At 40.9% G+C, this 13,426-nt stretch overlaps 1 protein-coding gene across 7 annotated transcripts in view; it reads right to left on the bottom strand.

The window, feature by feature from the left end:
• The window catches only part of LOC140506086 (von Willebrand factor A domain-containing protein 5A-like), a 53,692-nt gene that overhangs the window by 36,766 nt on the left and 3,500 nt on the right, over positions 1-13,426 (bottom strand). Inside the window, exon 1 of one of the 7 annotated variants that reach the window (XM_072612858.1) lies at positions 6,301-6,432. The exons of 5 other annotated variants lie outside the window; for them this stretch is intronic. In XM_072612858.1, the coding sequence (XP_072468959.1) occupies positions 6,301-6,321 (21 nt within the window). In that variant the 5' untranslated portion in view covers positions 6,322-6,432. Of the gene's footprint in view, positions 1-3,024; positions 3,105-6,300; positions 6,433-13,426 lie in introns of those variants that run through there. One more of the 7 variants, XM_072612859.1, reaches the window with a different exon arrangement.

The following is a 13,426-nucleotide window of genomic DNA, read 5'->3' on the forward strand; positions in this document are numbered from 1 at the left end:
TGTAACCTGCCACTCCCTTAATGATCCTAGTAATGTCAGAATTTCAAGAATGGTTTTACATTCCTACTCTTAAGATATTTACTCATGTTTAGGTTGGGCTAAACTGCACCCTAACTCCCCACCCAGAGATTTTATCTGGGATAGAAACTTAGCCTAAACTAGAGTTCAGCTTCTAATATCCTTGACCCTGCCAGTGGGATTCATGGCATGAAGGGTAAAACAGCCAGAATGAAAAGGGTTTCCTTGCCAAGGGCCACTGGAGACTCTTAACAAGGCCTTCCAACCTCATACTACCTTCTTCCCCCTCATCTCAAAGGATAAGAACTGTGGAAGTGCCCCTGAGATTACTGTCTGTTTTCTATGAGTTACCTCACTAGGCAGATGTACTGGACACAGATAATAGCCTGTTTGCTGAAAGAAGCTAATCAGGAGCCTGCAGTGAGTCAAAGCCTTGCTCCCTCCCAGACTCCTTTACTGGTGTTCACTGGCTAACCTTGCTGAGCTGAAATCCCTCCCCCAAAACTGGACCAAATCAGCCTTGTGGTCAACTTTTCCTTCAAAGCATCCTGCTTCTACGTCCACCAGTTTGGGGTAAACTATTCTTTATCTCAGCCCTTCCATGAACCTCTTTTTTGTGCTTTTCAAGCATAAATCTGCCTCTTCTAGGCTATCAGCTCCTTTGTGCCAGGAACCATTGCCCTACAGTCTGATTTTCCTCCTAAGAAAAAGTTTCTGCTTTCAACCCAGCTTGGTCTCCTCTGTATTCTGAGGGATGGGCATCACCCTGCTGACAGAACCTTTCCCAGTGAGTTGGCTGCTGGGTCACTTCCCAGAGTGGCTGGTTTCCTACCTTGGAATCTAACCTGGTTTCTCAATTAAAAATGCTTTATTCCTCAACTCAGAGCTTTGATTTATCTCAGGACTTGATAATTCTAAATAAGCAATCCCATTGGGTATAGTGAGGGTTGTCATGTTTAGTGAAGTCTCCCAGCTTCTCTACGATGAGCCAGGTCAATCCCTGACCTGTATCACTCCACAGGGAAGACTTCCCACTGGCATCCTAATATCTTATGGAAAGAAATAATGTTGCCCTTGCTTACTTAAAAAAAAATTCTAAAAAGATAGCTAAGAAACAACTCTGAACATACAGTGAACACAATAAGGTCAAAACAGTCCCAAGAAGTCACTGCTAACCTTGGTTAAACTTTCCCAGGAAACCAAGAAAGTGAAAATTGATGGAAAGGGTTCCTACCCTTCTGAAAACCTGGGGCACAATTCTTTGGTTCTTCATGCACAGCCCTAACTTCTATTTTTAAAATATTTTAATATTTAACATACTTTTTCCTTAGGATTTAATAATATTTTGAAAAATAGCTTCTAGTTATTTTCATGTTTTCTTTTCCCACAGACTATAAGCTCTTAGAGAGCAGAAGCTGTTTTTGCTTTTCCTTGTAACCTCAGCATTTGCATAGGCCTAGCATGACTTTTTTGTGTTGGTCTTCAGATTCATTCCTATCTGATTGTTCCTGACTCCATTTGGGGTTTTCTTAGCAAAGATACTGAAGTGCTTTGACATTTCCTTTTCCAACTCCTTTTACAGAGGAGAAACTGAAAGGCAGACAGGGTTAAGTGCGTTGCCCAGGATCACACAGCTAGTAAGTGTCTGAGAATGAGTTTGAACTCACTAAGGAGTCTTCCTGACTCCAGGCTTCGCACTCTATCCACTGTGCCACCTAGATGTCTTGGCACATAATAAGCATTTAATAAATGTTTGCTAATTATCACCTTAAAGTAGTGAACATAGGTTCACCCTGAGAACTCAGTGTGAAGTCCACATTTACTACACATGAGCCTTCCAAGTCAACTCTAAACAACTAGCCCCAAGTTTCTGCAAGAATGTGATCAAGAACAATCAGGTAAAATCCCAGCTAAAGTTGGGTGGGGCCTGCAAAAAGCAGTCAGAACAGGCTGCTGCCCTGAGGGAAGTTCTTGATAATACAACCTGCAGTGTTAACAGATCTGGCTGGAACAAAAACTCTGTCCCTGCAACAAAGCAAAGAGTAGGAAGGCAATGAGGGGTAAAAAAGATTGTACAAAATGGGTGAACCACAGGAGGTCTGGTCAAGAAGGTTTAAATTTTCATAATGGCAGAATGTCAGAGAGGGAAGTTTCCATGAGAAGTACTCTCTTCTCATTTAAAAGAGGAAACTGAGGTACAGACATGGGAAGTGATTTGTCCAAGGTTCAGAAACAGAATTCAAAGTTAGGCCTTCTGAATCTTGCTTCCAAGTCCGGAGTCCTTTCCAATGCACAAGACTTCCTCCCAAGTTTAGGTGGAAAGCAGGGCATTTAATAGGGGACGAGGGGGAGAAAGTGGGTTTTCAAGGTAGTCAACATCCGACTAGTCGAAGCTCCCAAACCGAAGCCCAGATTTGGAGACTTTCTTCTTTTCTCTTGGTGCCACACCCTCCCTACTTGACATAAGAAATCCCTGAGGGCCTGGATCTGCCGGTGCCCAGTAGGGCAGACACCACTTCTTTATGGGAGACCCACAGCCATGGAGGCAGGAGGAAACCCAGTGAAGAGGGGACCTCGCATTCAGGAGCAGGACCCGCCACATACTATTTACATGTCTCCTGCAGGGCAGCCCCCAGGAAGACCAGACTTCAAAGTGGCAAGAAACTCTGAGCAGGAGGGGATGTCCCACCGCTGCATAGGCGTGGAGGGCATGGGATAGGGAAGGCAGCGAGCCATCAGGAAGACAAGGAAATAAGCTGCCCCGTGCCCGGACCGCCTGGAGGGACAGAGACATCTGAGCCCCAGAGTCTGACCCAGAACAGCCGCCCTTGCTGGGAGGGTTCGGGTGCGGCTGGGGATGAGGCTGGGGGTGCTATGAGGGTGAAAGAGGGAGGGGATGGGGCTGGGAGGGCTGGAGGGAAACCGCACACCATTAGCTAAGGTACTATAACCTGGGAGAAAAGGGGGTAAGACCCAAGCTTCTGGGGAGGGGGCGCCCATACCTACCTGCTCAGTACTGGCAACTTGCTGGGTTCCCCGAAAAGTGAAAGAAGCATCTGTTTAGGTTTCCGAGAAAGCCCCGCCTTCCCCTAGGCACTGACTACAAACTAAGTCCTAGGAATTCAAGGGATTGTCTGCAAGTTCATGATTCCACATTCAAACGTTCACCATATGGCTCTTAAGGCTTCACCAAAAGCTCTTCAGTCAGGGATTCTCAAAGTTTGGTCCGCGTACCCCTGGGGTTCTCTAAATTCTTTTCAGAGGGTCCCCAGGGTTGCTATTTCATGATACTATGACGCTATTTGCCTATTAAAATATTCCCTTGTCCAAACTATGTGAAGCCAGGTTTTCTTCATAAACTTCAACCAAAAAATGATCATTGATTGAATGAAGAAGCTAATATATGAGAATCCAGATGTCTTCTATTAAGCCAGATGTTAGACTCTGTGTGTGAAGTGAAACAATGACACTTTCTCACTGTTTTTGTTCTGAAATTAGTTATTTCCATAAAATTATGTAATTTGATAAATTAAGTGAGCTTACTAATCACTATTTTTTATGAATTAATATATTTTTCAAACATTAAGTCCAAACTAAAATCCCACCTTCTACAGGATGCCTTGGCAAACCCCACATCAAAGGGCACTACTTGTCCTTGTGAGAAAGGAGCCCCCAACTGTGAGAAATATGTTCACCTTAAACAAAGAACAGTGTTTTCAGCTATGTTTTCAAATGCTTTCAGTGAGGATGAATAGGGCATCAAGGTCAACTACCACACAGATGGTAAGTTCTTCAATTTGAAAAAGCCACAAGCCAACACCCAAGAGGGAGTGTTGGTATATGATTTTCTGTTTGCAGATGATTGTGCCCTCAGTGCAGCCACTGAAGCTGAAATGCAACACAGTATGGATCAATTCTCTGCTGCTTGTGCTAATTTTGACTTAACAACTAACACCAAGAAAACACAAGTGCTCCATCAGTCACCACCACACCATCCTTACGTGGAACCATCGGTTACAACAAATGGAGAAGTTCTGAATGCTGTGGGTCTGTCCACTTACCTTTGTAGTGTACTTTCCAGGGAGATACACATTGATAATGAGGTTGACACACACATTGCCAGACCTAGGTCAGTGTTTGAGAGGCTCCAAAGAAAAGTATAGGAGAGAAGAAGTATTGACTCCCAAACTGAAGGTCTACAGAGCTGTGGTGTTGACCTCATTGTTCTATGCCTTATGAAACATGGACAGTCTATCAGCGCCATGCCAGGAAACTGAATGGCTTCCATTTGAACTGTCTTAGGAAGATTCTGAAGATTTCCTGGCAGGATAAAGTACCAGACATGAGGTCCTTACTTGAACTGAACTGCCAAGTATTCAAACTATGCTTTAGAGAGTGCCACTCAGATAGGTGGGCCACATTGTTCAAATGCAACATGTATACTTGCCAGCAGGCCTTTACCGTAACAGAATAGAAGGCTGGGCTGGGTCAGAGTTAACAGAGAATTGAAAGCTGGGCTGAGTCTGAGAGCAAAAAAGAAACTTGAAGGCTGGGCTGGGTCAGAGGTAACAGAGAATTGAATCTTGGGCTGAGTCAGGGCCACAAGGAAAGGACATTTGAAAGGATTATTGAGTATAGAGGGGAGGATGTGTGGGAAGGTTCAGGAGCTGGGTTGCTTCTTTGGAGTCCAGGTCCCATATTTCTTCTTAACTATGTGCCAGACGTTAGGCCAGGTGCTGGATCACAGGGTTAACGTGTAGCAACAATTTCACATTTAGGATCAGGATCAGGACCCTTAGGACCCCTCCTTTCCATAGATGTTTGTCTTGATTGCTATTTACTGTACTATTGTTTTCTCATTTCTAAGTGCACTGCATAATTGAAATCTAATTAATCCTTCAACTCAATGGGCTCCCTACATCTGGGGTTATAAGGTTAGATAAAGAGAGCAGGGCTAGATTACAAAAGGGCTTTGAGGCCAGACTGCATACAGCTTGCTTTTTATATGTTGTTTTTGCATGTTGTTGCCCCTATTAGATTAGGAGCCCAGAGGGAGACCAAGACCATTTAAGCCTTCAGCAGTATGGAAGACATTGCAGCTCCTCCTGCTTGGTAGGAATTTACTGCTGTAGATGAGGGAACAAACCTCAACATTATTGTCACTCTATCTCTGAATGATGATGAGAAAAAAGGAATACTTGGAGTCCCTGGCTAAGGCTCAGGCCTTGTCCCATGGAACCTAAGTGAGTTTGAAGACTGAGTTGAAGGAATACATCCACCCTTGAAGAGAAATATTATTTTTCAGCCTGATGAATCATCCTTTTTGGCCAAGTAAGTGCCATGGACTTTCCTTTATCTTTTTGGTCCTCACTTCTTAGACTCATCAGGGAAGAAAAAATTGATGACCTAGGAGAAGAGTATACCTTGGAGATCACCCCAAGGTCATTACTGAAATACCAAAGACAAGAGAGGAACATAGTAGGGACTGTGAGCTGCTGGTAGCTCATCCTCTTGAATCCAAGGCTTTCAATATCTTCATCCTGCTGGCCAAACTTCTTAAAGTTTGAATAGACTACAAGTCTATTTGCTTTCTCAAATCAGTCCTTATTTTCCCATTTCCACTGCAAACACCTTTTCTTCTTACAAGAAATGATCTCCTTAAAAATTTCCCAGCCTCCAGTTCCTCCCACACAACCCTACCCCATTCTACACAGATTAATCGTTCTGAAGTAGTTTGTTGTCCTGGCTGTTGTTTAGTCCAGTCTGACTCTTCTCAACCCTATTTGGGGTTTTCTTGGAAGTAAAGGAGTGGTTGGTCATTTGCTTCTTCAGCTCATTTTACAGATGAGAAACTAAGGCAAATGGAATTTAGAGACTCCCCCAGGGTCACACAGCTATTAAGTGTCTGAGGCTGGATTTAAGCTCTAGAAGATCCATCTTCCTAATTCTAAAGCCAGTGCTCAATCCACTCACCCACCTAGTTGCCCTTCCTGAAATATAGTTCTGATCAAATGAGTTTCAAAATATTTTGCTTTCTCTGAATGTTGCAAAAACACAGTTTAGCCTAAAGGCCCTTTTGTAGCCTCGCCCTGCTCTTTATCTAACCTTATCTACCATTTCCCTTCACAAAGCCTACATTCCAACCAAAAGTAATGACTCCCCATTCCCTAAACATAGTCAAGAAGATAATGCTAAGAGAGATCTTATACCTTTCATCATCCAAATGAAGAAACTCCCAGGACTTGTTTTCACAATTTTTTCCACCTCAAAGTACTTTCTTACCTCTAGGGAAATTCTATGCATCCTTCAAGTCTCAGATCAGAAACCATCTCCTCCCAGAAGCCTTCTTTGCTTCCTGGTACTAGAAGTTACTTTGTAGGAGTTCCTATAAAACTTTCTTTCTTTAAAAGGATTACAAATCCAGAGTTGTAAGTGATCTCAGTTCTTTTGTTAAGGCACTTTCATTTTACACATGGGAAAATTGAGACCCAGAAGGTTCAAAGAGTTGCCCAAGGTAAAATATTAGTAAGTATTAGTGAGTGAGATAACTACATTGTGAAGACTTTTCAAAATAAAAATATAGTTTCTAAATAAAATTTCTTTTCTATAAGGCCTCTCTCCTTCAATACCTGAGTTTCAGGAAGTCAAGGCTTGTGAGAAGTCAGTTGGCCCCCCTCCACCAGCTCCCAGCTTTCTTTGTGAAAGTGCTGTGGATTGTAGTCGAAACTTGGAAGTTACTCAAATCTCCCCTTTGTCTGTTATACTGTTGCCACGTCAACACTCCCAGCTCCCCCTGCTCTCCCTCCCCTCCTTTGTAAAGCCACATCAGCAGTTCAGTTAGGTATTAAATGAGGTAATTGTGTTGGGATAGGGTAAGATTTCCCAGACTTTGTGTAGTTTTTCATGCTTAGATTGTAAGCCTGCCTCCCAGCCAATGGAGAGATGGGATAGTGGGGAAGTGGAATTCTCTGTGTTAGGGTATAAAATTGTGCTTCAATTTCTGTAAGTTGCCTCCTTCCATCAGATTGCCCCATCCTGGTAGAGGGACGCCCCTTTCTCGCAAGAATTGTAATAAATCATTTTCTGTTCTTATCAAGAAGCCTCTTCGTTTATTTAAAATTTTGAGTAAGGGTCTTTTATCCCATAGATTAGGAATAGGATTTGAACCAAGATCCTCTGGCTCCAGACACAGAGTTCTTGCTGCTATCTCATACCTTTATCTCACTCTGTTTTGTATGGTGGTTCTCTATGCATATATTCTGTGTCCCCCATTGGATGATAAGCACCTTTCTGTCAGGTATGATGCCTTTTGTTTAATTTTTTAAAAAATCTCTCACTGTCAATTAACAATAATTGTTCATTACAAAAAGTAATTAATAAACTTTTATTAAGTGAATACTGTGTGTCAGGCACTGAGCTATGTGCGAGACATACAAAAAGAGGCAAAAAGAGACTATCTGCCCTCAAGGATTTTAACACTCTAATGGGGGAGATAACATGCAAATATTTACATATATAGATATATGTAGCAAGCTGTATGTAGGATGAATGGGAAATAATTAACAGAGGGAAAACACTGGAATAAAGTGAAGATGAGGAAGTCTTCCAGTAAAAAGAAGGATTGTAATTGAGACTTGAAGAATGCTAGGGAGGTCCATAGGTGAAACAGAGGAGGGAGAGCATTTCAGACACGGAGGACAGCCAGAGAAAATGCCCAGAGGTGAGATATGAGCGCTTCTTGTTCCTTTAATAGCTAGGAGAACAATACCACTGAATAGAAGAATCCATGTTCAGGATAAAGTGTGAGAAGACTAGAAAGGTAGGAAGATGCTGGTTTATGAAGAGTTTTGAATGCCAAATATAGCATTTTGTATTTGATGCTAGAGGCTATGAGATGTAAAAAGAAAATGTGGAAAAGTAAGAGAGGTACTAGGTACCTCTCTTATTTATATATAGGTGTATTATATATATATATATACACACATATGCATACATACACATATACATAAACACACATATATATACATATACATATACATACCCATATATATGTATATGTATACCATCAAGCATTATGGAGTTTGCTGTAAGAAGGACAAACAAAATTCCAATGCACATGCACGTTTATGTCTCTGAAAGCAGGCAGATCGTGCATGGAGAGATATGCATGGCAGTTCATTGTGAATATGAGCACAAGGAGAATAGACAAAGGGTACCTTATATTGTCAGAGCAATTCCCCCTTCCTTCCTGACTCAGGATACCTGTGTCAGCCAAACTCAGTCTCCATATGTGTGAACTATAATACAAGAAAGGAAGTTTCTTAATAGGATAGTTTGGAAATACATGACACAAGAGAAGTATCAAAGTATCAATTGAAATTATATTTCCAAGATGCCTGTATTTCTTCTATCATTAACATGACATAATATAACATAAAATAACATAATATGTGTCCTTAAATACCAAGGTAAGAAAAATGCCATTATGCAAGACAGTTTGCTGTTCAAGGAGTCTTGTCCTCAGCAGTCATAAATAGAAGAGTACTCCTGGTCAGCTTCGTCTGTCCTTGTAGTTGCTGGCACAGGAATGGGCATCTTGAGTTTTCTTAGAGAGCAATAAGTGCAAGGAACTGGAATAGCAAATAGATAATCTATTGGGGATCAGTCCTTTCTACGGTCTCGTATGGGGCAGGAACCACCCCAAAATTTTTCTGCTCCCATCTGGGGTCCCTAGGGCCTTCAGTTCTGTATGTTGTCTAAAGATGTCCCAAGGTGGGCCACTATCTTGGTTGTGGTCCAACTGGGACCTTATTTATTTATTGTTTGATTTATTTATACTGGAATTTATTGAGTAAGGAACGTGACATGGTCTAACCTGAGCTTTAAGAAAATCCCTGTAGTGACTGAATGGAGGAAGGAGTAGAATGGGGAGAGAATTCAGGTAGGTATACTCACTAGCAGGCTATTGCAATAGTCTAGGTATAAGGTGATGAGGACGTCCATCAGAGTGGTCAGAGTATCAGAGAATAGGAGGCATATTTTTGAGATGTTGCAAAGGTAAAATTGATAAGCCTTGGCCACAGCTTCTATGTGGAGAGTGAAAGAGAATGAGGATTTGAAGGAAGACTCACAGGATTTGAACCTGAGAGGACAGGAGGTTTGTGTTACCCTCTATAGTAATATGGAAGGTAAGGGACAGGGGAGAGGAAGGATGATGAGTTTGGATTTACTCATGTATTTAAGATGTGTATGAAACATAGAGTTCAAAATGTCTGAAAGGCAAATTGGAGATGTGAGAGTGGAGGTAAGCAAAGAAGTCTGAAGAAAGGCTAGCTGGATTTGAGTATCATCACCACAGAGATAGCAATTAAATCGATGGCAGCTGATGAGATCACCATGAGAAGGAATATAGAGGGAGAGGAAAAAAGACTATACTTAAACCCTCCTAGGCTACAGAGAATCTTTTATCTAACAAGTTGACTCTGCTTAGGTAAGAAAGACCCGTAGATGAGGAAGTCCTATTTAAAGCATATCTACAAAGTCTGCCTTTATTAAAGCTGCTGCTGCTGCTGCTGCATTTCAAGAGTTGAGAATTTAGTCTTTTGTATTGCTCTCTATGGAGTCTCAAAACTCAAAACCATTTTAAAAAATCTTCCTATGTCAAGGTAATAAGGCTATACTTATTTCTGTGTGATCTCAGACCCCAGCTGTAAGTCCCTCTTCTAAGTCTGCTTTTTCTAATAAGTGCCTAAGACTTGTACCTTCCAGATCATTTAATTCCTGTTGAATCAACATCTTTGATGATTTTATCTCCTGAAATATCCCTGCTTCTTTAAATTTCTTGCTTGAATAACTTGAAAACTTGTCCAATTAATTCATTTTGTTGTTGTTGGTGGTGGTGGTGCCAGGACATGCCCACAACAGGGGTATATATTTGTTGGTTTCTTTTAGATGTCATTTCAGGTAAGGATATCACTCTCAGAGTGACTTTGCTGTCCTACATCCATTGTTGCTGTCCAACATTCAGCATAGTTTGTTCCCACCTATCTTAGACTTTCTCAATGTGCCCTGAACTTTGATCTCATACAAAGTGCCAAGTATCAGGCACATAATAGGTACATAATAAATACTTATTCCTTCTCTTACCCATAATTGGAGTCCTCCTTAATTATGGATCTCTTCAATCTTCATATGAACTATCCATGATTGAACTCAATGGATTTTTCATTCCTGTGACATTTGAGGTCATTCTTCTTTACCTGCAGAGCTGATAATGAAGTTGTGAACTATTTTAAGGCCCCCATCACCTAAATGAAAAGTCTAAAACCTGGATTGGCCAATCAGGAGAAAGACATTGTTGGCCTACTCTGAGCTCAAATTAACCTACCATAATGCTTTACCTGCTCTGGAATAACTGGACATGCTTGGCTTTGCTCTCTGAATTAACCTAATTTGCCCCTTCCTGTGTCAGCAACTACAAGGCCAGATGAAGCTGACCAGGAGCATCCTTCTGTTTATCACTACCAAGTATAAGGTACCTTGAGCTAGACAACTTCTTAAATAATGGGACTTTTCTTATGTTTTCTTATGTTATGTCATGTTAATGATAGAGAAAACACAGACATTCTGAATTTACAATTTCAATTGACACATTGACACGTATCTTATTGTATTTACAATCTATCCTATTAAGAAATTTCTTTCTCATGTTATGGTTAACACATATGTAGTGCAAATATGATACCAACAGTAGCCACTATGATATTCAAGTGTGTTTCCAGGGTAAATTCGCAAAATATAAACTCTCTTCCTCAAAGATGAAACCAAGACATTTATTCAAATACCAGAAATTCAAATTCATCATAGTGACAAAGAAATCTATATATATTATCAGTGGAGGGAGCACAGCCATCTCTTCCCTCTGTCAGGCCTCCCCACAAACAAGCTCCCTTAGGCAAAATCATTCACTCTCTCACTTATGCTAGCTACTCTGTTCTGCCTGCTCTCTCTCAGCTCTGCCTCACTCTCTCTTTCTGCACTACCCTTCCTGCTCCACCCATACAACAAACTCCTCCCACCATCAGTTCCATGTGATTCAAGCTGTGGGTTAAGCCAAAGCTCAAAGCAGGTCACATGGGCCTATTATGGAGTAGGAAAGATCATCAAATTCCCTTACCATTACAACATATGAGGCTAAAATTTTGGTTGACACAGGCATCCCAAGTTGGAATTGCTCTAAGTGTAGAAAGGGTCTCCTTCAGCTTGTTTACCTCTGAATTCAGAATTATTTTCTGATCCCATATAATGCATGATTCTCTGGCTAAATGAGAATAAATACGTGCATTATAACCCATGTATAGCTTGATTCTGTTTGTTCCTTGGCCAAACCTTTGGTAAGGTGAACCCCTTTCTATTTGCCCATGAACAAGGCTCTCATAATGCAGAGACCAATTTCATTTGTTCTTTGGACATCAAACTAAACCTTTGATAAATGATTGACACAGTCTTTAGTCCTTTTCTCTGTCCTTAGCCCATTTTTCTTCTCCCTTATAAACATTCCCTTAGCAATCTCATTCATTCCCAATCCTTCAACTGTCAAACTTCTCAAATATCTCCAAGATGTACAGTGCTCCTTTCAGGCACTGTTGTGTTTTATAGATGTTTGCGTTATTGTCTTATCTCCCTACCAAACTGTAAATGCCTTCAGAAGACTTATCTAAATGTTGTATCTAGTACCTAGCATATTAGATGTTTGATAAATGCTTCTCAATTGAATGATTAACTATATGTCCAGCAGTTCCTGAGGCTGAGGCTACTAAATGAATTTTTATTGTTTCATATTGTTTCTGTTCAGAGAGCTTTAAGAGGCATGCCTTGGATTTGCCCATCTGCCAACCATAGGTCTCCCTATTACAGTTGACAGAAAATTATTGTCGCCACATCACTTGTAAGTATTCATTTGTCCATTTTTTTCCTCTTACATATTTTGACACTTGTCCAAAATTTTTCCAAGTTAATATTTCCCTTTGTATTCAATGTGGGGGGAAGGGAATAAAGAAAAAGCACCCTAGACTTGTCAGCAAAGGCCCTGACTTTGTTCCAGCTCTGCCTCTAATCAGCTGAGTGAACTCAGCAAAGTGATGTCAACTCTCTGAGCCTTAAAACAAGGAGAGTAATACACACAATTTGTCTCTAAATATCGTTATGAGAAAAGTGTTCTGTAAACTCTAACATGCCACATAAATGTGAGCTGATGAAACAGCTGAGGGTGGTCTTTCTTAATGGAAGAGGACAGGTTTGCTTTCCTAGGCTATTGACATCTTTTGACAGAATCATAAATTATGGGTTTAAGCTGTTTTCTTTAACCAAAACCACAGATTATTGACCTCACATGTATATGTGTCCTGCTCATCCAACTCCCCCTCTGTCTATGATGTCTTTACTCACACTTTGGGATTTGGTGTCTTCTTCCAGGACTGACTTTCCTGTGAAGATGAAGAACCACAGAGAGCTGAGTTTACCTTGCTGGGAATGTTGGGTCTGGAGACTGAGCTCTTTGTCATCTTCTTCATCTACCTCTTTACCCTGATAGGGAACTCATTCCTTCTGGTGGCCATCTTAGCCTTCTCATGCCTTCACATCCTCATCTATTTCTTCTTGGGACTTTTTTTTATGTTTTTGACATATTTTCCCCTTCGGTGACCTTGCCAAAAATGCTATGGTATCTCTCAGGGCAAAGCCAAGCTATCTCTGATAGTGGTTGTGCCCCCAAGCTTTTCTTCTGCCATTTCTCAGGGCATAGTGAGGACTGTAAGACTTCAGAGTTCAGTGTAAGAAAAACAAACAGGATTATGCTGAACCCATGTTTATTTCTCTCAAAACAGGCAGTATGCATGAGTCTATTTATGGAAGCTGCAGTTTGGAACTGAGCACATCTTAGCCTTAGGATGCACCATTTACATATCCTTTCATCACCCCAACATCATTTTACCTTTGGACCAAGGAAATACCTCTTTTATCACACCATTCCCTGGATTCGGGCTATCTAGACAGTAACATGTCACTACCCAAGCCTGAGCAGAACACAATGGGCTTCCCTACTGACATTAAATTACTTAGTCTTATGAAAGTTATTAGCGTAAAGATAATTTTGATATCCCTCTTGATTTAATCAGTATTTACTCAGCTCATTGTGATTTAATGGGTATGAACAATTGTTAGGTAATTAAGCAGAATGGGATGAAATTTGAATTAGTTATGTTAAAGCTCTTAAGATGAGTTGTCATAAAACACATATTGATGATATTAATTGCACTTGATTTATAAGATCTTTCTATGCTGTATTAACTGGGTCTGTTCTAAAAACATGTGTTAAAGACTTGTACTTGCAATATCTCCTCACCACTAG

This window comes from Notamacropus eugenii, chromosome 5 (assembly GCF_028372415.1).
Source record: "Notamacropus eugenii isolate mMacEug1 chromosome 5, mMacEug1.pri_v2, whole genome shotgun sequence".
Classification (NCBI taxonomy): Eukaryota; Metazoa; Chordata; class Mammalia; order Diprotodontia; family Macropodidae; genus Notamacropus; species Notamacropus eugenii.